The 26,146-nt window shown below is 36.3% G+C and overlaps 2 protein-coding genes across 4 annotated transcripts in view; both read left to right on the top strand.

Annotated features, from left to right (window-relative positions):
• EAF2 (ELL associated factor 2) overlaps positions 1-14,938 on the top strand; it is a 47,528-nt gene extending 32,590 nt beyond the window's left edge. The window contains exon 6 of one of the 3 annotated variants that reach the window (XM_047791174.1): positions 14,880-14,938. In XM_047791174.1, coding sequence (XP_047647130.1) covers positions 14,880-14,938 — 59 coding nt within the window. Of the gene's footprint in view, positions 1-8,989; positions 9,433-14,794 lie in introns of those variants that run through there. The other 2 variants (XM_047791192.1, XM_047791183.1) reach the window with 2 other exon arrangements.
• The window catches only part of SLC15A2 (solute carrier family 15 member 2), a 34,954-nt gene continuing 23,738 nt past the window's right edge, over positions 14,931-26,146 (top strand). The window contains exons 1-7 of the mRNA XM_047791162.1: positions 14,931-15,068; positions 17,071-17,158; positions 17,761-17,902; positions 20,007-20,099; positions 21,495-21,594; positions 24,427-24,517; positions 24,804-24,881. Coding sequence (XP_047647118.1) covers positions 14,931-15,068; positions 17,071-17,158; positions 17,761-17,902; positions 20,007-20,099; positions 21,495-21,594; positions 24,427-24,517; positions 24,804-24,881 — 730 coding nt within the window. The remainder of the gene's footprint in view (positions 15,069-17,070; positions 17,159-17,760; positions 17,903-20,006; positions 20,100-21,494; positions 21,595-24,426; positions 24,518-24,803; positions 24,882-26,146) is intronic.

Below are 26,146 nucleotides of genomic sequence, written 5' to 3'. Positions count from 1 at the left end.
TAAATAAAAATGGATGGTGTTTTAGAAAAAAAGTATAATTTACCAAATCTGAATCAAAAAAATGGAAAGTCTGAAGAAACCAATAACAACGTTTCTTCCTCCTTTACCCTATCTCTACATCCTCAAGATGCTAGAAAACTGAAGATAATTTTAAGATGAATTTTAACGACTCTTCAAGGGAAAAATAATTCCTTTTTAAAATTATAGTTGATTTATAGTGTTTCTTCAATTTCTGTTTTATACCAAAGTGATCCAATCACATATAGTTCCCTGTGCTGTAGAAGTTCATTGCCCATCCATTCCAAATGTTGCAGTTTACAAGTAATTCTTATCTTCTGCAAACTGTTCGAGAAAATAGAAAAGTAGAAGAAGCAACTCAATTCTTTTTATAATTATAGGATAATCTCAATATCAAAACTGAACAAGGACAAGACAGAAAAGCATTATAGACCAATTCCACTTAGTGACATGAATGCAACTAAGCAAAGTAAGACAGAAAGAGAAATACCATTTGATATCACTTATATGTAGCATCTAAAATATGATACAGGAGCTCCCATCATGGCTCTGCAGGTTAAAGACCTGGCATTGCCTCTGTAAGGATGGGGTTCAGTCCCTGGCCTGGCTCAGTGGATTAAGGATCCAGCTGCAAGCCATGGCATAGGTTGCAGATGTGGCTCAGATCTAATGTTGCCATGGCTGTGGCATAGGCCACAGCTGAAGATCCGATTCGACCCCTGGCCCAGGATCTTCCATATGCCACAGGTGCAGCTGTAAAAAGAAAGGAAAAAAAAAAGATATGAATGAACATATCTGGAGAACAGAAACAGATTCATAGATAAAGAGAACAGACTTGTGGTTGCCAATGGGAAAAGGGGTAGAGGAGGAAGGATTGGGAGTTTGGGATTAGCAGATGAAATTAGTATATATAGAATGGATAAAAACAAGGTCCTGATGTATAGGTCAGAGGAATATATTCAATACCTTGTAATAAACCATAATAAAAAGTATACAAAAATACATATAACTGAGTATCTTTGCTGTATAACAGAAATTAACACAACTCTAAACTATCCTTCAATAAAATTTTTTAAAAAATGAACATGGATATAAAATTACTACACAAGATATTAACAAATTGAATAACCAGTGTACTTAAAACAAGCTAAATCATTACCAAATAAAGTTCATCACAGAAATGTGAGAAATGTTCATATATCTGGAATAATATAAATATAATTTACAACATTAACAGATTATAGGAATAAAGCTATAATATCATTACGTCAAATTTGAATTTGAACTAAAGTCATTGTTTATTAATTTTAAAACTTTTACTGAAGGTATTTTGCTGGAAATAAGGGAATTTTCTTAACTTTTAGAAAGTTAATTACAAAAAAACCTCAAACTACTACCAATGTTATACTAATAAATCCTCTAGAAGCACTTCTTTAAAGTCAGGAAAAGGACAAGGAGTATTAATATGATTTCTATTCAGTGTTGTACTGAAGCCTCTAGCAAATGCAATAAAATAAATAAAAGAAATGAAATATAAGAATTGAAGACAAGAAATAAAATGATCCTCATTTGTAGACAATGTGATTATCTTCATAGAAGATTGAAGAGAGTCAACAAACTATCGAAATAATAAAAGAATATAGCACTATCAACAAACTATCGAAATAATAAAAGAATATAGCACTATCTTAGATTAAAAAATGATATGAAAAAATCAGCAGCAATCTTGTTATACTAGTAGTAACCACTTGGGATTTTTTTTTTTTAATAGCCAATTTCTTTTCCTGATATATTTTAGTCCAACTGTAAGCTTGCTCTTAAGAGGAAATCAACCCTTTTATACTGGTACTGCAATCATCCCAAATCTCAACCTTAGCAGACTCAACACCCTCTTTTTTTTTTTTTTCTTTTGTCTTTTTTTAAGGCCGCTCCTGCAGCATATGGAGTTTCCCAGGCTAAGGGTCTAATTGGAGCTATAGCTGCCAGCCTACACCACAGCCACAGCAACATAGGATCTGAGCCGCGTCTGCAACCTACACCACAGCTCATGGTAACTCCAGATCCTTAACCCACTGAGTGAGGCCAGGGATTGAACACACAACCTCATGGTTCCTAGTCAGATTTGTTAACCACTGAGCCACAATAGGAACTCCAACACCCTCTTTTATAACATATTTAAATCCCCTTTACTCTACTAAGATGAATTTCATAGCTTAGTATCATCTAGGCATGTAACATGTTTGAAAATAATTAATGTAATATTTAGAAGAAATAAAAATAATTTACAGTAATATATATTTTACTTTGTAAGTGTTCAGGTATGCCCAGAAGACATAAAGTGCCATATATTTTCACTTACCTTTTTTTAAATGGAAAGTAATTTTATTTATTTATTTATTGACAGAGTTGATTTACCGTTTTGTGTTAGTTTCTAGTATACAGCAAAGTGATTCAGTCATAAATATGTATACATTCTTTTTTATATTCTTTTCCATTATGGTTTATCACCGGGTGTTGATATAGTTCCCTATGCTATATAGTAGGACCTTGTTGTTTATCCACTCTGTCGATAGTATTTGCACCTGCTAACCTCAAACTCCCAATCCATCTTCCCCAACCTTCCTTCTGCTTTGGCAACCAGAAGTCTGTTCTATGTCTCTGAGTCTGTTTCTGTTTTGTAGATATGTTCATTTGTTTCATATTTTAGATTTCACATATAAATGATGTCATATGGTATTTGTTTTTCTCTTTTTGACTTATTTTACTTAGTATGATAATTTATAAATCCATCCATTCCATGTTGCTGCAAACAACATTATTTCATTCTTTCTGATTGATGCATAATATTCCATTGTATATATGTACCACATCTTCTTTATCCATTCATCTGTGAGTGGACATTTAGGTTGTTTCCATGTCTCGGCTATTGTGAATAGTGCTGCTACAAATATAGGGGTGCATGTATCTTTTTGAATTATAGTTTTTGTTTTTTGCTTTTTAGGGCTGCACCTGTGGCATATGGAAGTTCCCAGATTAGGGGTTGAATTGGAACTACAGCTGCTGGCCTTGGCCGTAGCCACAGCAATGCCACATCCAGGCTATGTCTGTGACCTACACCGCAGCTCACAGCAACGCTGGCTCCTTAACCCATTGAGTGAGGCCAGAACCTGCATCTTCATGGATGCTAGTTGAGTTCGTTACTGCTAAGGCACATTGGGAACTCCCTGAATTATAGTTTAGTCTGGATATATGCCCAAAAGGGTGGAATTGCTGGATCATACGGCAACTCTATTTTTAGTTTTTTGAGGAACCTCAATACTGTTTTCCACAGTGGCTGTACCAACTTAAATTTCTACCGATAGTGAAGAAGATTCCCTTTTCTCCACACCCTCTCCAGCATTTATTTGTAGACTTTTTAGTGATGGCCACTCTGACCAGTGTGAGGTGACGCTTCATGGTAGTTTTGATTTGCATTTCTCTAATAATTAGATGCGATGCTGAACATCTTTTCATGGGCCTGTTGGCCGTCTGTTCTTTGGAGAAATGTCTCTTTAGGTCTTCTGCCCATTTTTGATTGGATTTTCCTATTTTCCCAGCACCATTTGCTGAAGAGACTGTCTTTTTTCCATTGTATATTCTTATCTCCTTTGTCAAAGATTAATTGACTGTGGCTGTCTAGGTTTACTTCTAGGCTCTTTATTGTGTCCACTGATCCATATGTCTGTTTTTGTACCAATACCACACTTTTAATTACTGTTGCTTTGTAATATTATCTGAAGTCTGGGAAAGTTATGCCTCCTGCTTTTTGTTGTTGTTGTTGTTGTTGTTGTTTTTCCCCCTCAGGATTGCTTTGGCAATTCTGGGTCTTTTATGATTCCATATATATTTTAGGATTTTTTTGTAATTCTGTGAAGAATGTCACAAGCAATTTGATGGGGATGGAATTAAATCTCTAAAATGCTTTGGTTAATATGGCCATTTTAACAATATTAATTCTCCCAATCTAAGAGCATGAGATATCTTTCCATTTCTTTGAATCATCTTCGGTTTCCTTTATTAATGTTTTGTAGTTCTCAACATACAAGTCTTTCACCTCCTTGGTCAGGTTTATTCCTAAGGATTTTAATTTTTTTGGATGTGATTTTTTAAAGGGATTTTTTTTTTTTTACATTCCCTCTCTGATATTTCATTGTAAAGAAATGCAATCAACTTCTTTATGTTAATCTTGTATCCTGCTACTTTGCTGAATTTACTTATCAGTTCTAATAGTTTTTCTAATGGGGTTTTCTATATATAGTATCATATCATCTGTGTATAGTGACATTGTTACCTCTTCCTTTTCAATTTGGATACCTTTTATTTCTTTTCCATGTCTGATTGCTGTGGCTCAGACTTCCCATACTATGTTGAATAGAAGTGGTGAGCATGGTTATCCTTGTCTTGTTCCAGATTTTATCAGGAAGGCTTTCAGCTTTTCACTGCCAAGTATTATATTGGTTGTATGTTTGTCATAAATAGTTTTATTGTGTTGAGATATGTTCCCTCTATATCCACTTTCATAAGAGTTTTTACCATGAATGGATGTTGAATTTTATCAAATACTTTTTCTGCATCTATTGAGGTGTAATTTGTGTCTTTTCTTTTGATGATGTGGTATATATTATTGATTATATTGAACCATCCTTATGAATTTGGGATGAATCCCACTTGGTTGTGGTGAATGATCTCTTTTATGTATTTTTGTATTTGGTTTGCTACTATTTTGTTGAGGATTTCTGCATCTATAGTCATCAAAGATATTGGCCTGTAACTTTCTTTTTTTGGTGGTATCATTGTATGGTTTTATTATCAGGGTGATGGTGGTTTCATAGAATGTCTTTGTTCCCTTTTCTTTAGTCTTTTGGAGGAGTTTGAGAAGGATTGTAATAAATTCTGTATGTTTGGTAAAATTGATAGGTGATTTGTATGTTGGTATGTTCAGTAGAATTCACCTGTGAAGACATCTGGTCCTGGCCTTTTGTTTGTAGGAATTTTTTTTTTTTTTTTTTGGTAACAGATTCTATTTCACTGCTAGTGATTGATCTGTTCAAATTATCTATTTCTTCTTGATTCAGTTTTGAATCAAGAAGGTCCATTCCTTCTACATTGTCAAACTTGTTGGCATATAATTGTTTATAGTGCAGTTACTTTTAGTGAATAAATATGGGGTTAAGAGAAGCAAGACAACATTCAGCTCATATGTCAATAATTTTTATTTTATTTAACTTGTTACAATAAGAACTGGAAAGGTATATACACATATATTCATAGAATTGAATACACAGATAAATTTTGAGCTGCTGATTACTGACTTAAACACAATGAGCAGCACTGATATCACTGTGTTTTCAAAAACAAATAAAAAAATCTTTGTAAAGTTTCAAAAAAGGTAAAGTGTTCTTTCAGTTTACATGATACTTGGATCCTTGTAAATTTCAGAGATTTTAAATGGTACAAAAGAATACTTTTAGTTTATAAAAATTAGTTTGACTTTAGAATGATAAGTCTTAGAAGTGCAGGAATATCCCACTGGCCTTTCAAAAGTTTTGTAGAATGTGGAAGAGTTCTTTATTTGCCAGACTGATCCTTGTATTGCTAGACATTTAGCATTCCTAAATTCCCCTCCCATTAAATGCTGCTAGCAATTTGCAAATCCCTGGGACAAGCAACTCCTCAGGTACATTTCCTAGGGGGGCAGCATTGCTCGCATAGAAAAGCATGGGTTTATGTATCTGAATGCATTTGCTATGGGTAAACTCTTTTTTCCAAGTCATAATTACAAGTTTGATTGAAAGAAAAGTGGAACTCAGGACGTTTTTTTGAGTTTGTGTCATTTGAGAAACTCATTTTACAGGTATCATATCAAGTTGAACATTCTTTTTTTTTTTTGTCTTTTTGTCTTTTTGTCTTTTGTTTTTTTCTAGGGCTGCACCCTCGGCATATGGAGGTTCCCAGGCTAGGGATCTAATCGGAGCTGTAGCTGCTGACCTACACCAGAGCCACAGCAACGAGGCATCCAAGCCACATCTGTGACCTACACCACAGCTCACGGCAACGCCAGATCCTTTAACCCACCGAGCTAGGCCAGGGATCAAACCCACAACCTCATGGTTCCTAGTTAGATTTGTTAACCACTGAGGCACGACGGGAACTCCAAGTTGAACATTCTTAAGCCATACAGTTGTTGTATAATATGTAAAAACTCAAGCCTTAAAAAAGATAAAATGGTTATGTGATTAGCGGGTTTCTTTATCTGCTAAAGAAATGTACTGAGTGATGTAAAATTAGTTCTGGAGTTCATGCATTAAACTGAGGTATCATATAACAACTTATATTTGGTCTAAAAACTATTCCTCTTAAATTAGGTATTAACTTTAAAATTTGTGGCTTTTGTTGATTGTGGAGTAGTTTAAGAATAGAAGAATTTTTTAGCCATTGTAATTTACTACCCAAATGATTCATTCAATCCTATTGCTTCAAATAAATCCCCATAATCAATGACTTCTAAATCTTTTTCAACTCTAGCCTCTACTTTGAGCTTCAGAGTTGCATATCCAATTTCCTACCGCATATATACTTGATTATTTGCCAGGTATTTCAAATGTACCATGTTGAAAATTGAACTTGTGATTTTTCTTACACAATTTTGTTCCTTTAGTGTGTCTCATCTCAATAAATGATACCACCATTTAGACCAGAAACCTTGGGGGGGGGGTCATTCTTAACTCTTCTTTCTCTCATACACTAAATGCAATGCTGTTGATAGTCCTGTAAGTTCTATCTTCAAAGCAAATTATAAATCTGACCACTTAGTACTACCTTCACCTAAACTACCTGAGTCTAAGCCAGTATTATTTCTTTTTTCCCCAGTTTTATTGTGATACAGCTCTTCAGCACTATATAATTTAAAAAATGTGCAACTAATGTTTGACTACATACATCATGAAATGGTTACCATAGTAAGTTTAGTGCATATCTATCATCTCATATAGATAAAACATTAAAGAAATAGAAAAAAAGTTTTTTTCTTAGTGATGGAAACTCTTAGGATTTACTCTCTTAACAATTTTATTTTATGACATACAACAAACAGGGTTAATTATTTTTATCATATTATACATTACATCCCTAGTACTTATTTACCTTATAATTGGAGGTTTGTACTGCTTTCATCTAATTCCCCCTCCCCACACCTCCCATCTGTGGTAGCCAGAAATCTGATCTTTTTCTATGAGTTTGTTTATTTATTTGTTTTTGAAATATACTGACCTGCCACTCTGTATTAGTTCTTGGTACACAACATAGTATTTTGATATTTTTATATATTCAAAATGATCATCATTATAAGTCTAGTTGTCATCTGTCACCACACAAAGATATTACACAGTTATTGACTATATTCCTACACTCTACATGGGACATACCTGTGACTATTTATTTTAAAACTAAGTTTGTTCCACTCAATCTCCCTCACCTATTTCTATCTCTACTCTATCCCTCTCCCCTGGCACCTGTTTTTCACTCTGTATTCATCATTCTGTTTCTGTTTCTGTTCAACTGTATTGTGTATCACATTCCACATATAAGTGAAATCATACAGTATTTGTCTTTCTCAAAGCCCATATAATTTCTTACATGAGGAACTGCATAGATTCATAACTGTTCTCCCTGAATCCGTATTTTTTCCACACCGTTATAGTCTATCACTGATACATAATAGTGTTCAAGTCAGTTGGTTGCTTAAAATTTTCCAGTGAATTGAATTCCCATTACATTTCAAATGAAATCTAAAGTTTTTACCGTGAGCTACACACCTTGGTCTTCTGGATATCTTTCAGACATTTTCCCTTCCATTCGCTTTCTCGTTCATTCCACTTCAGCCACAGTGGTGGTTTGCTGTCAGAGAGCACAAGAAGCATGCTTTTCTGTCTTGGGCATTTGTATTTGCTGTTCCCTGAGCCTGGACAATTTTCCCCACTACTCTGTTTTCATGACTTTCTCCCTTCATTGTATCTCTTTTCAGATGTCCACCTCAAGGCGGTCTTCCTAACTACACTATCTAAAATAGCACCTCACACTACTCTCCTCATACCCACCTTCATTTTTTCATTGTATTTATTCTGACTTGGGGTGAATATTACATTATATATTTATTTGTTTACTCTTCCCCCCCCCACTGGAATGTCAGTTCCATGATTGTAAGCACAGGGATGATTACAAAAGAATCAGTGACGAGGGAATTCTCATGGCTCAGTGGTAACAAACATGATTAGTATCCATGAGGATGTGGGTTTGATCCCTGGCTTTGCTCAGTGGGTTAAGGATCCAGCGTGGTGGTGAGCTGTGGTGTAGGTCACAGCTGCGGCTTGAATCCAGCACTGCTGTGGCTGTGTGTATGTAGGCCAGCAGCTGTAGCTGGGATTCAACCCCTAGCCTGGGAACTTCCATATGCTGCAGGTGCGGCCCTGAAAAAAAAAAAAAAAAAAAAAAAGGCCAAAAAAAAAGAAAAAAGAATCAATAATAAGTTGCTCTTAACATATACTACTTAATGATTTTGACTGAATTTTAAGTAAAAAATTATATAACTTTTTTCACTCTTCAAAATAGTGTTATCTTCTAAAGCACATTTTCTCATTTTCTGATGTAATTAAATCAGTAGTATAAAGGATGATGTTGGTATGTAGAAGAAAACTAAAATAGGTGCCAGATAATACTAAAACTATGCTGAACATTGATGGTTTATTTTTTTCTTTACAGACAGTATTATTTGAGTTACTAATAATGAGACTAATTATAGGATAAGCAGTCTGATACTTAAAGACAAAATGCTAGCTAAACAGGATCCCCTTGTGGTTATATTTTGAATGACATCTGCTGTGATCCAAACATAGGTAAAATATTTAATTACCACAGTTATGCTTTTTTATTTTAGGAAATGATTTGCAGCTGAGTGAATCAGGAAGTGACAGTGATGACTGAAGAAATATTCAACAATAAGTATAAAATTTTCAAGACGTGATAATTTATTTTATATTATGAATAAAAATTCCTAGGGCTGAGAAAAATATATCAATTTTTGATGATAAAGTTATGATTCAGAATTTTCAGTTAATGTTACTTTTTTTTTTTTTTACCATTTATGAGTACCAGCATTTTCATGTGTTTTGTTTAATGTTAACGAAACTCTACTGAAGTTTTACAGATGAGAAAACAAATTTAGAGGTTAGGTAACTTGCCCACATACTGTTAGTTAACAAGTGTCAGATCAACTGTTCTAAAGTTCAAGTTCAGTGTTCTGTTTTATCATACTGCTGTCTTCAATCATGAAATGTCAGAACTACTGATTTATAATAAATGTCCCTGGTCTTGATTATATCTCTGAGCCTTTCTATATGATATTCCTTACATTTTGGTTGAAAACTAAGCTATAATTTAGCATGAAGGTGAAGCTAAATAATTGTTTTAATGAAACACTTGCTCCATTATCTCTCACATAATTTGTCTTGTTCTCTTCTCTCAGATTTTTTAAAAATCATTTTCTTATTTTGCTTTTGAGGTAAAAATATGAAGATCTATTAATGAGATAAATAATATTTATTCTTAAAACATTTTTGAATTTTGAGGAAATTATAGATATTAGATAATAGTTGAAAGCCACTGACCAGCAGCAAGGTTTTTTTTTTGTTTTAATTAATAAACTTTATATTTAAAAGCAGTTTTAATTTTACAGCAAAATCAGGCAGAAAGTACAGAGAATTTTCATATATCCCCTGTTCCCACACATGCACAGCTTCCCTAATATAAACATCCTGCACTGGAGTGGTACATTTTTTCTTTTAACAATTGATGAACCATAGTTTATTTATCCTGTAACTTACTGAATGAATCTTGGTTACTTCCAAGTTTTGGCAATTATGAAAAAATATTTTATCCAACTTCACCTCTTATCATAACAAGTTCTATAGTTGTTTTTTTTTTTTTTAATCCTTAAGTTTGGGTTTAATTTCTTCCTTTCTTTTTTTTTTCCTTTTTGTCTTTTCTAGGGCTGCACCCACGGCATATGGAGGTCCCCAAGCTAGGGGTCTAATTGGAGCTGTAGCCACTGGCCTATGCCAGAGCCACAGCAGTGCCACATCCAAGCCGTGTCTGCGACCTACAGCATAGCTCATGGCAACGCTGGATGCTTAACCCACTGAGCGAGGCCAGGGATCAAACCCTCAACTTCAAGGTTCCTAGTCAGATTCATTAACCACCGAGCCATGATGGGAACTCCAGGTTTGGGTTTAATTTCTCCCATTTCTCTCTCCCTTTCTCTCTCTGGCCCATCTTCAGCCATAACCTATTTATGTCTTCACTTTTATTTCTATTTTATTCATCGATACCAAAAACTATGTTATATATTACTTAATTAAAGCAAGCTCGAAAAAAGAGTTTCTCTGTGGCTCAGTGGATTAAGGACCCAGCATTATCGCTGCTGTGGCTCAGGTCACTGCTGTGGCATCAGTTCAGTCCCTGGCCCAGGAACTTCCAAATACTGCAGATGTGGCCAAAATGAAAAAAATAAGCAAGCTTGAATATTCCAAGTAGCTTATTATTTTAATGCAGGAATACAAATTATAATGTTTTTTACTGAAAGTTGTTATGCTGAGATTTCATTAGTGTTTACCAGAAATGAGTTCATGGTGATATGAACTGATAATGCTGACTACATAACACACATTATGTTCTCAGAATATACTTCCCACAGTCAAAACAGCTTATCCTTCCTCTCTTCTATTATTTCTCCCATAAATGAAATATGTTCTTAAAATTATTTTTGTGGGTTGAATACCTAGCATATCATTCTTTATCCCCCTTAAGGGTAAACATAAGTATCTTAGAGAGGAATGAAATAGTATATCTTGGGCTTCTGTGTTATTTTTATTTGATGCATTTTCAGACATTGAAATGTGGGGATCAGTGGATGAGACAAGTTCTCAGATATGAGGTTCACTGTCAGAACCATCCTCACATGATTCTAAGCACATACCTTTCTTTCCTGCCAGCTTTATCGAATTGACAGAAAACATTGTATAAATTTAAGGTGTACAATGGGATGATTAGATATTGTATATATTATGTAATTATTATTAAAATAAGGTTAGTTAACATAAGCTCATATTCTTTTAGTTTGACCTTTCTGAATAGATTGATGAAACTGATGATAATGTAAGCATGCGAGTAGGGAAAGTAAGTTGGTTACAAAGGAACAAAAATCAGTGGGCTTTGAACTATCCCATAGCACTGCACTTGAACTCTAGAGTTAGTAAAGCTGCATCTGCACAAAGGTACGAGTGTGACCTCTGAATCATGTATTCATCAAATATCATCCACAGTTTGTTAAGAAAGCATTCTTAGACATGTCAGATTTAGGAATTATATCATTCAGATACCATTCATGTAATAATTATTTTAGTAATTTCCAATTCTTTTTTTTTTTTTTTGTCTTTTTGCCTTTTCTTCAGCCGTTCTCGCGGCATATGGAGGTTCCCAGGCAAGGGAGCTGTAGCCACTGGCCTACACCAGAGCCACAGCAACATGGGATCCGAGCCACATCTGGGACCTACACCACAGCTCATGCCAATGCCAGATCCTTAACCCACTGAGCAAGGCCAGGGACCGAACCCGCAACCTCATGGTTCCTAGTTGGATTTGTTAACCACTGCACCACACAGGAACTCCAGTAATTTCCAATTCTTTACGAGATGAGTCAGACTTAATAAGAATGGAAAAAAATCATAAAAATGTATTCTTAAGAGGTTGAGAGCGACTTCATTTGTAGGAGTAGGTAAATAAATGATGTAATTTATATAAAATGAACTGTAAAAATTACATAAAAATACATACTAATACTCTAAGTGTTTAGTATTGATGTCTTAAACATCTTTCAATAGATACATTCCTGGGTATTTTTTATGCTACTATAGCAGTATAATTTTTTAAATTTCCTTTTCTATTTGTTTTTGCTATATTTAAATAATTTACTTTTATGTAATTTTATATTGATGCACTTTGCTAAACACATGTTCTCTTTTAATTGCCTTTTCTAACTATATGAGTGTCTGTCATTTTAGAGCTTCAGCCTCTTTTCTGTACATAGCCTAATATATCACTCTTGGAGTTCCCATTGTGGCTCAGTTGGTTAAGAACCCAACATAGTGTCTGTGAGGATGCAAGTTTGATATGTGGCTTCACTCAGTGGGTTAAGGATATGGAGTTAACCTGGGAACTTCCATATGCTGCAGGTGCAGATGCAAAAAGAAAAAAAAAATCTCTCTTTTGTCATAATCATTGAGGTCACAAGTATTTTTTACTCTTACTTAGGTTCTTCCACTTTTAGGTTCTTCCACTTTTATTGCTTTTTTTTTGCCCCTGAAGTGTTTGTACTCATTTCTATTCAGAAGTTGTTTTTCTCTTTGATCTTTTCCCTTTTATCCTTCTATCTGATTTCAACTTAGCAAAAATGGTGTATGAGGCATCTTGATAAGGAGGAAAAGGCTTTAGGTCTCGAAGGTGGGGATTCTAGTCTGAGCCCTTCTGTAATATTCTTCAGGATAGACTAAGAGAAGGATTTTAAACCAGTGTTCACCAAACCCCTGTTCTAAGAATTACCATAGATACTTATTAAAATATACATTCTTAAATATCTCCTTAGAGAATAAGAATTTTCAAAGGAAAAGCCTTTAAGTGTGTGTGTGTGTGTGTGAGAGAGAGAGAGAGAGAGAGAGAGAATCGTTCTGGAAATTTATATATATAAGATATCCCTAAGTGATTTTTTTTCTTTTTTATGGCTACATGCATGGCATATGGAATCAGCTGAAGCTAGGGTTTGAATCAGGGCTGCAGCTTCAGGACTATGCTACAGTCACTACAACACCGGATCCGAGCTGCATCTGCAAACTGTGCCGCACCTTGCAGCAATACCGGATCTGTAACCCACTGAACGAAACCAGAGATTAAAGCCACATCCTCACGGACACTGTGTTGGGTTCTTAACCCATTGAGTCACAATAGGAACTCCCTCCCTAAGTAATTTTTATCATTAGGGAAGTTTAGTTTACATAGGACAAGATTAAGTTTCCTTCCATCTCTGATATTATTTGATTCTATTAATGCTAGCATAGTATTGCATAATTAAAAGAAGAATTTCATCTAAACAAAGGAGTATGAGAACCAATGCCAATACTCTAAAGTTTGATATTTAGGGCACCTATGAGCACAAATGAATTGGTGCTTTGTGCACAGGTGCTATTCCATTTGCTCTGCCGGATCAAATGCTATCAAGTCAGAGCAAGGGGAGCCACTGATATAATTAGATCTTAAAGACATTTGTGCCTCTAGTGGTTAACTTGACTAGTAACTTCTGACTGTTCATTTGTTTTGCATCTAGAGTCATTAACCAAACTAGGTCAGAAAGGGCAGTGCTTCCTGAAAGAATAACTACAGCTTAATCATTAATGTTACAGTCTGAAATGAAGCTGGACTCTTTTTCATTGGTGGGAGAGAAGTGGGATAAGAGGTATACTAGAAGCTGGGAAAATCTGGTCAAAGTCTAAGATAGAGTTTAAGGAAGAGAGGATAGAGTTTATTCTGGCCTTACTTGTCCACAAATTACTCAAACAGGTAATGGAAGAACTTTACGGAGAATAGAGTCATAGGTTCTCTCTCATATTCTAAAATAAAATAATTCATTCCCCTGTTTCCTGACTTCCTTGTTGCTTTAGTCTTCATTTTTCTTCTTGCTGTCTTGCCATTATTTTCCTTTCTCTTTTGACTGACAGCTAGATGGACACCATACTCTCTTGTTCTTATTTTGCCTCTTTGACTTAGCAAAAATCATACTGTAAAAAGTGCATCTATCATTGTCATGGCTGTTCTTGTTCCTCCTCTGATAGGAAATAAATATTATATTCTGGAGTCATTGGGAAGTCCATTCACTGAAAATTAAGGAAAATGATGTTTGTAATAGTAACTAGAAAATAACTGGTTCCTAATTTTTATGCAAATTAAATTGTATTTCCTCATGTCATGAGGGATTCATCTTGAAGTGAGAAAATAAATTTATCAAAGTAGAAGAATTATTCCCAAATGTACTTGACCAAGACCTATTTAATTGCTTATAGGATATTTCTAGTTGAACTTTATTATGTTGAAAACCAAATGTTTTTTTCTATCCAAATTCATTTTGGAGATGACCTTCCCTCTTCAATGAATTTCAGTTCCCCCGCATTCCTATGTTCCTATGTTTACATTTCCATATAGCCTCCATTCCTGAGAAAGGACCACAGGCTTTACTGATACTAATCTATATGTAATGGCATACCAAAAATTCCAGATCTGCTGCTTACTGGCCACATGATATTGGGCAAATTACATAACCTGTTGTTTATTCCTTAAAATGAGGATAGTAGTAAGAATTAAAACATATAGGTATAGACATACTATATGTGTGTATATATAAACCTTGCCCATAGTAGATGTGCAACAAGTGGTGGCTATTATTACCCTGAAATCAATTTTGAAATCTGTGCTCCAGGCTATGCTCCAGGTCTGTGTAGTCTTACTAATTTTCATCCATTTGCAGTTCTCCAGCATTATGCTCTTCCATCCCATGATGTGGTGTTCTTCCTTGTGCTCTACCTTTAAGATAATCATTCTTTGAACTAGTCTCTAAGACTCGATCCTTTCTTTTCTATAGCTTTCTACTTTGCAGGCAGCTGCTGAAGCCCGACACCCACGGGGTTAAACCTAGTTGCCGAAGCCACCCCCTCTTCCCCTCCCAGTCCCCCTTTTCACAGTAGCCTGGCAGCTGTCCGACTGCCTACCAAAGCCAAATGCTTGAAGAGAGAGAGAGTAAGGAGCCAGCCATGAATCCCTTCCAGAAAAATGAATCCAAGGAAACACTTTTTTTACCTGTCTCCACTGAAGAAGTACCACCTCGACCCCCCAGCTTTCCAAAGAAGCCATCTCCGGTGAGTCCTCAGATTCAGTTCTGCCTCTGACAGGAACATACTTGCTCTTTTGGTTCTCCTCCTTGGCCTCTAGAGTTTAAGGCTGAGCTGTGTTACAGTGTTAAAAACTCTTCTCTCTCTCGGATTTAGAGTTAACCTGTAAACCAAGTCTAAACAGAAGTTTCCTTTACTTAGGAGAGGATGCAGCAGAAAGAGGTAGTCAGAGTTCTTCAATTGGCATCTAAGACTTTGATGTGTTTCATTGTATACTCTGAGTTTCTCTAGGGTGGGAAAAAAAGCACTTTGAGCGTCCAGGGAAACTTGGCAAGCACTCCTTTCTGGAGAACTGTGTGTGATTGTCCTTTCTTTACTAATATAAAAACTCAACCCTTAGTTCCCCCTGTGTGTAGAGTCTATGCTGGACACCAAGGTCTGTTATTATGTGTTTCAGTTTACAGTGGGAGAAGGAACAGGGAAACAAGGAAGTGATAATAATGTTTTGTATACGTGTTAAAGCACTTGCAAATTCATTATCTCGTTTCAATCTTCATATCAAAATCCTATAAGTGGAGAGGATATAGAAATATTAGCCGGTATTTAATGAATTCTTACCACAAAGAGGTGGTAGTGTTCTAGAGGTGGTAGTTTCTTTGGAATAATAGAATTGAAGTATAAAGACAAGTGTAGTGATACACCGGGGGCAGTATGTTAACACAGCCAGTGACAGTGTTACATAGCTAGTAAAAGTGTGCTAATTAAACTTGAAGTTGCATAATTCTCAAACTGTGAGCTAAAAGGTAAAGAACTTAATTCACTGTGTCTTTCAAGCAAGTTTTTAATCATACATTAATGTATATTAATATTTAGGAGGGTTGTTTATATCTATATGGATAAAAGATTGGATACATTAATGTATTAATTTATCATTTATTTATTTAGTTATATCTCTTCTGGTCCCAAAGAATTTAAGCTTGCTCACAAAGGTGTGTGTGTGTGTGTGTGTGTATCTTATTAATAAGAAGAGACAATAAAAATCTCATGGTAAGATTTGGTTGAACCAAGAACAGATATCTCCATCCCTCTCTCATGTTAGTTGGGCCATCATAATGGGTAGGAATTTGAAATGAAACATGATATTCCTTATATTCTGACAGATAATGCTTGAAATAGCATAGTACTTTTAATGCCCAATAGGATTAGCATTAAAATGCTGTAGAATCTCTTTTATAGAAAGAATGGACATTTAATTTGACAAGATTTAAGAACTCTGCCCAAGGTGAAGGTATTCAATCAGCTTACCTTTAAGAATCTGTATTGGGCTCTGTGCCTGGCTCTAGTAGCCACTTAGAGGGAAGCCTTCATATTGCCAGGATTCCTCCAAGCACAGTGAACAGGGCAGGTGGGGACAGAGGTTAATCTGCACAGTGGAGCTAAGGATACTGACAGCTAAGTGTAACTGCTTAGACATCAGATGCTCTAGAGGACAACTATTGGTTCTGTTCCTAGAAATGAATTTCATTATTCTCCTGCCTGGGGCCCTGGATGTTTCATTTAGTACTTGTGGGAAGATGAACAGGTCCTGGTGTCTAGAATCATGGATGCCTGAGAAGTTCCATGTTAAATGAATGATGAACAAAGTAATATTCAGAATAGTTTCTCTTACTCCTAAATCAGCAATGCAAATACTTTTAGTATGGTACCAGCTGTTTCATGAGAAATATGGGCCATTGCTTCATATTACCTATTATGGTGACTTTAAAGAGTGATTTTAAAAAATAAATTTTAAAAAATCGAGTTCCCTAATGGCCTAGATTAAGGATCTGGTATTGTCACTGATGTGGCTCGGGTCACTGCTATGGTGCGGGTTCAGTCCCTGGCCCGGGAGTTTCTGCATGCCATGGGCATGGCCAGAAAAAAAAAAAAAAAGAATAAAATAAAATTTTTTTTCCTGTTGTGGAGCAATCTAGTGGTTTAAGTAAGGAAATATAGTTCATACTTGAACCACTGCCTTTTTGTTTCACAGAAAATCTGTGGCTCCAACTATCCATTGAGCATTGCCTTCATCGTGGTGAATGAATTTTGTGAGCGCTTTTCCTATTATGGCATGAAAGGTAATTTTGTGTCCTAGAGTCCTGCTCTTCTGCACTCACTTTCACCCCATGTTTGTAACAACCTGGTCTTCTATGCAGTTACTTCCCTTGTCTACTCTTTCTGCCTTCATCCAATTGGTCCTTTCCTTTGGCCAAGACTTCCAAAACCTGACTCATGGGATTTCACCTACTAACTCATACAGGCCAAGAATAGAAAGGCCTAATGGAAATCAGAACACAGCCTATGAGAATATAAGTGGAAAAACTCTCATCATTGGCATTCCATTTCCTCTTTTCTGTTCCTCAGATGTATTGATTATATTGTTACTGGGAAGGAAAGGATATTAGAAGCTCCATGTTCTTTGGGATTGGCCTAAGTGATGCTATGTGTACATAGACTGAAGAGAGGAGTATTGTATTTGTACACTAAGCATCACCCGCTTCATTCCTACAACTCCGAGGGGCCCCAATTCTACTGCCCAGCAGTCACCCCTCAGTCACTTCACTGTTAGGAATGCTGAAGATCACCTTCAAAGACCAGATCAAATGTTCTTCTTCTCCGTAAATCATTTTAATGCGTCTGTCTTGTTTTGTCCCCCCCCCACCTTTTTTTTTTGCCTCAGCTGTGCTGACCCTGTACTTCCTGTATTTCCTGCATTGGAGTGAAGACACTTCCACCTCTGTATACCACGCCTTCAGCAGCCTCTGTTATTTCACTCCCATCCTGGGAGCAGCCATTGCTGACTCATGGTTGGGAAAATTCAAGTAAGGATAATGGGAGGTCACATCCCAAGAAGATTCACAGATTGATTTTGCGGAGACTGTCACTTTTTAGCCACTTGCTTCACAGCAGGAACATACTCGTGTCACTCATGGTACCTAAGAACATCTCAGACTGATAATCCAGAAAAGGTTATGTCTCTTCACTATCAATTTCTCCAATATTTTTACAGCCTTTTCAGTCAAAAGGTTTTTTTTTTCTCTTATATTTAATTTTAATCCTGCATTCTGTAGTTTAAGACCAATTCTTGTTCTGATTTCAGGCATGATAGAGTTTGCTTCCCATGAGAAAATTTATAGTTCAGGAGTTCTCATTGTGGTGCAGTGGAAACGAATCTGACTAGGAGGTTGCAAGTTTGATCCCTGGTCTTGCTCAGTGAGTTAAGAATCCGGCATTGCCAGGTCGCAGATACGGCTCAGATCTGGCGTTGCTGTGGCTGTGGCAATATATATATATTCATTATTCTAAAGTGTTTACTCAGCACCTAATATAGAGCTCCAGCTGCCGCAGTTCTAAACACAGTTTCTTGACTTGGAGAGGGATGGCAGGTGGCAGATATCTATGTTTGCTCTTTACGTAGTGTGGTTACCAAGTCCATCTAGATGGAGGGCTGGCACGGTATTTAGAATAAAAGGATTCTCTCTCCTTCTGTTAAAGTTCTCTGTCATTCGCTTCCTTTCTGGACTTATTCCCTGAGTCCTTCACCTAGAGGACTGCCTGTTTTCCTCCTAGGCCCTTAACACTTCTCTCATTCCTTTAGTGTAACAATCTGATATTGACATGATCTCTTTACTCAAACTCTATCACCCCAGCTCAGACTCCTTTTATTTTTTTCCTCCATAATGATTTAGCGTAGATCATTTATTTGGGTTCATAATACTGATCTTTTTCAGTCCCTTCTTATGCCTTTTCTTTCTATTCATAGTTTTTATTCCAACAAAGAGAACCTTTTTTTTCCGGAAGACACTATAAGGCCTTTTGGGGAAGCCTGCCCCCTCCTCTGATACTAAGTCGCCCTGGTTTAGTCATTCACCTTATCTCCTGTGTGCCTTACAAAACTTTCTAAGGTCCCTTTCCTGTTTCCTGGAGAGCCAAGGGCTAGGAAGATTAGGCATTTAGAATGAGAAATGCACATTCTGAGATTTCTAGAATCTCCAGCCTCTCTCTGCCACCTTCATTCCATTCTTTTTATTTTTACATCAGCATATAACACTTTAAAATCATAGAAGTAAACTATGTAATTTCCAAGGTTCTTTCTAGTACTAATATCCTACTTATATGTAATGCTGGGGTGGTAATACATGTAAGAAGTATATTGTATGTGTGGTAGTGTGCCTTATTTCAGTGTGTATATCTGTACATATTTACCATTCAGATTTTTTTGAAAAACAGCACAAGTCCCTACCAACTCTCTGAGTTCTATCAGACTTTGACGGTCTGTTCAAAGTCCCTGGTTCCTTTCTTACCCTTGGGAAATTGTCCATGAGGAAATTGTGAGGATTATAATTAACCCAGGTGTGCAAGACCAGACTCAGCCTGAGAGCCCTTTATATCTCTGTACATCCCAGTGATTGCATTTAGAGAAAGTTCTTTATGTTAGCCATCCCCCCTTTTTTTTCCTGTTTACATGACATTCTCCTTGACCTTATGGATTTCTAGAGCCAAAGACATTCCCTGAAAGAAAGAAAAAAAAGCCCTCTGATCAAAGTATTCCACTTTTCTGGTTCTCCTAATTTAAAACATTGTCACTTGCTACAAATCCAACCTGGTCTTGACATATTTGTACAAGATTGGGGGTATTCTGCACATATGTGGGATAAATGGGGAAATAGGATAGAGCAGATATGAGAAAGGAAAGTCCATTATCTCTAACATTACAGGGCGAAGAGTTGCTGTCTCTTTTTCTAGTCTATTTGCCTCATACTCCATTATTATTTCTATTTGCGTTTCTCAGGTAATTCTTTCCTCCTCCACTCCTTCCTCCTCCCACTCCATTTATCGTGACACTGAGAACAGTATGAACTCAGTCTGTATTACTCAAATATCTGAATTCTGTTTGTAGATTGACTAATTTAACTCTCTCAACAGGACAATTATCTATCTCTCCTTGGTGTATGTCCTTGGCCATGTGATCAAGTCCCTGGGTGCCTTACCAATACTGGGGGGACATATGATACACACGTGAGTAAAATCATGGGACAAACCAAACCACTTTCCCTCCATCGGATGGGTAAATGTCTCATGTATTCATTACAGATGTTTTCCTGTCTTCTTACCAGAGATGTCCCTTTATTTTCCAACCTACTATTTTGTTACCAAATTGCTTAAGAAAAAAAATCTTTGATCAGCTGAACTTTTTCCTGTTTTTTTTTTTTTTTTTTTTCTGGGCTTGTTTATTGTTATTGTGCATTTGGGGACTTGTAGAATAACTAGTTAGTATCTTTTTCATAAAAACTCTTCATATGCTTGAAGACAGTGATGAAAACCTTCAAGTCCTCCACATTCCCTCACCTATTCACCCACCCATGCATTATACTTTACCAGAGTTAAAAAATAATCTGTATGAGTTCCCCTCGTGGCTCAGTGGTTAATGAGTCTAACTGGCATCCATGAGGGCACAAATTCGATCCCTGGCCTTGCTCAGTGGGTTAAGGCTCTGGTATTGCCATGAGCTGTGGTATAAGTCACAGATGCAGATCACATCTTGTGTTGCTGAGGCTCTGGCGTAGGCCAGCAGCTACAGCTCCAATTTGACCCCTAGCCTGGGAATCTCCTTATGGCATGGGTGAGGCCCTAAAAAAAAAAAAAAGAAAGAAAGAAAGAAAGAAAAAAAATCTATGATGTTTTCTTATAATACATTGTAGAATTCATATTCAAAACTTAGATGATTTCCATTTATGTGTAGTTCCATATATTCCAGTTACTCTATACCTCTTTACTAAAGCTATTGATGTTTATGATGCCAGAGGTTTTTGGTAAATTTTGATGTCTGTTGGTTGAGTCAGTAGAGAGGGTTAGAGCTGTTCAAGAAGCAGGTCATATATATTCATCCTTATAATGTATTTTCTCATGAGTTAAGACTTTTGTTTGAAATTTAATAAATATTAGATACCTTTTTTATTGTCATCCCATTAAAAATCACTGGCACCTCTCCTATTAATTATGATATTAACTTTTTGTTGGTTAGTAATGATAAGTAGGACAAGGGTTCATAAGATGTTTCTATTGAAGTGTCCCTTTGACTAAAGCAAGATTGAGAACCAGTGCTTTAGCTTTGGAGTTCCTTCAGTATCTGCTTCTATCTGTTGCACTCAAGGGGTAGATGAAACTATCAGGGACCAAAATCTTCCCATGTGATGGATACTTTCTGGCAGAATGTCAAGGGTTATAAAGATTGTCAGTGCCCCTGGGTCTCCCCTAGGAGCGCAAGTATGTGGAAAATGCCCAGAGGGTAGAAATGTAAAGGAGGTCTTAGCCCTTGTACACATTTTTTTTTCTTCTCCTATAGCTCTATATTCAATTTCTACAGTTGTTTTTAGTATCAATATGGTTAGTATTCTCACGTCTCCATTTCAGCGTCCTGTCAATGGTCGGCTTGAGTCTAATCGCTTTGGGGACAGGAGGTATCAAACCCTGTGTGGCAGCTTTTGGTGGAGATCAGTTTGAAGAAAAACATGTAAGAGTCCTGTTATTTCTGTATTTTTAAAAACGTAAAAGGGGCATTAAGTGAGGTACCTGGCAGATAGCCATTTGCCAAAAATTGTAGTGATCCACCAGTCAGATCATATCTGGGGAGTTGTGGTCATAAATAGAGGGAAAGACTGAAACATTTCAAAGGGAAGTGTCTAGGGATGGACTAAAAGACGCATCTTATGAAGAAAGATTGAGGGAAAGGGAGGTATTTAACCTGGATAAGATAAGAATTAAAGAAAATGTTATAGCTGTCCATAGATATTGGGAGGATGTCAGTAGTTAAACCAGAGATCAATGAGTGAAAACTGGAATTCCCTGGTGGCACAGTAGGTTAAGGATCCTGTGTTGTCACTGCAGTGGTCCAGGTTGCTGCTCTGGTGCGGGTTTGATACCTGGCCTGGGAACTTCCGCATGCTGCAAGCACGGCCAAAAAAAGGAAAAAAAAATGAATGAAAGCTATAGGAAGGTAGCTTTTTGCTTGATGAAGGAAAAAACTTCAACTAGTCAGAGTTGAAAACAGTGAGTTTACTGTCACTTGACTTATTTAAGCAGAAACATGATAACCACTTTGGGAATATGTGAGGAGATGAGTAGTGTAAAGAAGATTTAAACATCTCTAGCTTTGAGAGTCTATGAAAGGGGAAAATGACCACTCATTTTAAAGCAGAATGAGTTTCTATGGATGAACCTGTCTGGATGATCGTTCCTTCTTTTCCTAAATACTTTCCATTAATAATGGGGGTAAAACAGAATAAATAAAGGTAAAAATGGCACATATGAGGAAGTATTGACAATGAGGCAAGGGAAATTGTCTATTTATAAATCCACCAACATTTCTACTTTCCTCTCTTTTCCTCTCAGTTTTCTTTTTTGTATGTTTTCATGTATTCTTCCCTTGTCTATATCATGTTTCTGGTTTTTCACTCCCTGTTCCTTCTCTCCGTCCTGTTTCCTGTGTTTCTCTCACCATTCAGACCATTCATCTCTCAAGGCTGAACTGAAGCTGACGCTTAGCAAACCCTCCTTGCTTCCTGGTGGTGTGACTTTTTGTTGGTTGAGTGTATCTTCAACCTCCATCAGGCAATTAAGGTTAGCTCTTTCAGGGAAGTTCCTGATTTCTTTCGGTATAATTTAACATAGGATTTTTCTTAGCTACTGAACAAATACTAATTTATGGAGTGGAAAAACCATTAAAAATACTGGATCAAGTGGAAAAATACTTCCAAGTATAGAAAGGTCAGTTTTCCAACTATCTCCCCGCCCCCACTGTCTTAACCTCCCTGAGGCATATGGAGTTCCTGGGCCAAGAATCAGATCCAAGCCCAGCGATGGCAATGCTGGATCCTTTAACGAACTGTGCTGGGCCAGGGATCAAACCTGTGTCCTGGTGCTGTAGTGGTACTACTGATCCTGTTGTGCCACAGTGGGAACTCTAGTTTTCTCTCTTTATGAAAAAAAAAAAAAATCTATACCACAGGAGATGGTTTTTTAATTGGGTGAATTCTTATCCTCATTCTGTACAGAAGTTTTTATACATGATAGTCTTTGGAACTTGTTTTAATTTTTGTGGTCCTTCTGTTTATTGTAATAGGTGCCTGCAAATGAGTCTCAATATATGCTCTTAATTTTTAACAGGGGAAGTGTTAAAAAAAAATACAAACGAAGTTGTTTTTTTTTTTTCCCCCAAAACTCAAGTCCTAAAAATGTTCATGGGCAGTGATATTTTTTTTAAAAAAACCTAACTTTGTATAACCTAGTATTTTAATTCTATCATCAATATTTTTTATTCACTATAATCAAGATACTTTTCAATAGGTTCAAAAGTTAGTCATTGACAATGAGAAATAAAATGTCATTTAAAAAGAAAAAAAATTAAGTTTTTTTATATTCTTTATCTGCCCGAGGGTCCATAGATGATAACTGCTTGCTGACCTTGGAGAAATAACCAATCTTGGCAAGTGGGATTCTATGCACAATGAGCTATAACCATAGATGAGAAGAACGAGTTTGAATGGGGAAGAGAAAAAGAAGTAGTACATACTACAAAGAGAAAGTTGGGACTATGTTAGTGTGTCAGGAAAAGATCTTGGGTCCCAGAATGAAGCACAGAAGTATCTAATGAATAAATCATCAGCAACTTTTTTTGAGAGTTGCTTCATTTGGTAACTGCTCCACAAAGATATTTCAATAATAGACAAACCCAAGTCTAAGTTCCCAGCAGCCACTTCTAAGCCTGCAGACTTCCTTTTGTACTCTTTGGCAGACTTCCCTTAAGCACAAGTTACCCTGTTGGATCTACAGTTTATTCCACTGTCCTAGGTTTTTGTCCTATTCCTACTGCATATTCCGCAAAATTTATTACTCCATTCAGTCACTCATTCAGTTAATAAAAATTTATTGATTCCGTAATATAAATCAGGTGTAATGCTAGGTAGTGGGGATTTCCAAAAATAGGAAGATATAATTTCTGCCTTAAAGGAACTCCCAACCTACTGAACGAAACAGACATTTCATGCAAAGCAATTAATATTAGAATAGATATGTATAGGAAGCAGTACATAGGCATAGTGTACAAGATGATCATTTTTGCCAAGATAAAGGAGTAGAAGGATGTTAAAGATGCTTATTTGAAAGATAAATGCTTGTCATGGGTCAGCCAGGGATGTGTTCAGACACCTAATGTGATATTCACGTACCATGGAAGCAATATCTGACTCTGTGTCTGCATATGTACCGTTCACTTAGTCTGAACATGAGGTGGGGGTAGAACCAGGAGACATATTGCTCTGATGATTTGTCGTATTTTGTTTTTTAGGCAGAGGAACGGACTAGATACTTCTCAGTCTTCTACCTCTCCATCAATGCAGGGAGCTTGATTTCTACATTTGTCACACCCATGCTGAGAGGTCAGGATTGTTTCTGAGGGGCCCTACATAAGGCTTTACTCTGGCCAGTCACACAGAAATCCCTTCCAGGCTTCCTCCTGTCTTCTCCTTTTATAAGGGTTTGAAAATATGAGAGAATTTCCTTGAATCTTGATTTGTCTGGTACAAAAGAAAGATTATGGATTAGCTGATGGGAAGATAGAGGATGGCTCTGTCTATGACCTCAAAAACTTGAGCTTACAGAATAGAATATCAGAGACTCAAGATTCAGGGTTAATTGTTTTGTTTTGTTTTGTTTTTCCTTTAGGAGATGTGCAGTGTTTTGGAAAAGACTGCTATGCATTGGCTTTTGGAGTTCCAGGAATGCTTATGATAATAGCTCTTGGTGAGTACAAGGAACAGAGGAAACAAATAACCATTGATGCCTACTATATATAAAGCGTGATTTAAGCACTTTACACAAACTATTTTCATTCAGTCCTCACACTAGTCCATTAGGTAGGTGTTATTGTAGGGATTTTCCCTACACATTGGAGATAAATTAACTGAATAAAGTCAGAAACCTCAAAGAAAAAATTCCCAAAGTTACATAACTAATACGAGGTTTCCTAGAGATCTTAAAAAAAACAAACAAAACTTATCCCTGGACCCCATGTTAAGATCTCTATGGGATAGGGCCTTGGCATTTATAACTTTTTAAATATCTAGGTCATTCTTATGTGTAGTCAAGATTAAGATGTACTGATCTACACCAAAATATTTAAAGAAGCAAGGAAAGTAATTAATCATTTCCCTCAAACTAGCTTATTTCATCTGATAGTTATTTGTCTGATAATTTTTCAGACTTTTAAAATTCTTTGGACCTTTTAAAACAGCTTCTAGGTTTAGCAGTTTCTGCCTCACTCCGCAATGCTCCCAAGAAGTTTGCTCTTGAGCGAAGAGAATAAGAAAGAAGTTAGATAAATAGGTTGGAAATGATGCAACTTAGAACAAGTAGCATTCACTTTATCATCAAGAACCCAGCAATGGAAGAGGAAAGGGGTGTGTGTGTTGCTTGGTTTATACAGTCCAAGGGAAAACTTGGACATGATTGTTTCTAATCATTGACCTGGAAACCTATTCTTACACTGAGCCTTTGGGTGACACCCCCCCGGAAGATATCCAGTCCAAACACATAAAGAGCTCAATAGTGGAAAAAGAGCCCAGAGACTCAATGTTCCATTTGATTATTTTCTGCTGGGGGTGCTAATAGTATTACTCAGATTGTAATTCCAGTTCCAAGGAATTTATGTGTTATTCTAGGAGACCTGTGCTTCCTTCTCCCTTTAAAGCCAAACGTTTCCCCAAATACTTTACTGGTTTTCCTCTGATTAGTACTATGGCTCTTTCTCTGGATCATTGCAAAACAATATTATTTACATATCAGAGTAATTATGAAGATCAAAAGAGATGCTATAATTGAAATGTTTTATAAATTATGAAATGTTAAACAAGTGTTAGCTGTCAAAATAGCTGCTCCAATTTTCTGGGTATTCATAAATAACTCGATTCTCTGGATTTTCACTATAATTTAATTTATTCATTTGTTTTTTAAAAATTGTTAATTCATTCAACAAACATTTAATCAACCATTAAGTGTCAGATTCTGTG

Source organism: Phacochoerus africanus, chromosome 1, assembly GCF_016906955.1.
Source record: "Phacochoerus africanus isolate WHEZ1 chromosome 1, ROS_Pafr_v1, whole genome shotgun sequence".
Lineage (NCBI taxonomy): Eukaryota > Metazoa > Chordata > Mammalia > Artiodactyla > Suidae > Phacochoerus > Phacochoerus africanus.
Note: the sequence above shows the minus strand (reverse complement) of the source record. Positions and strands in the feature narration are given on the sequence as shown.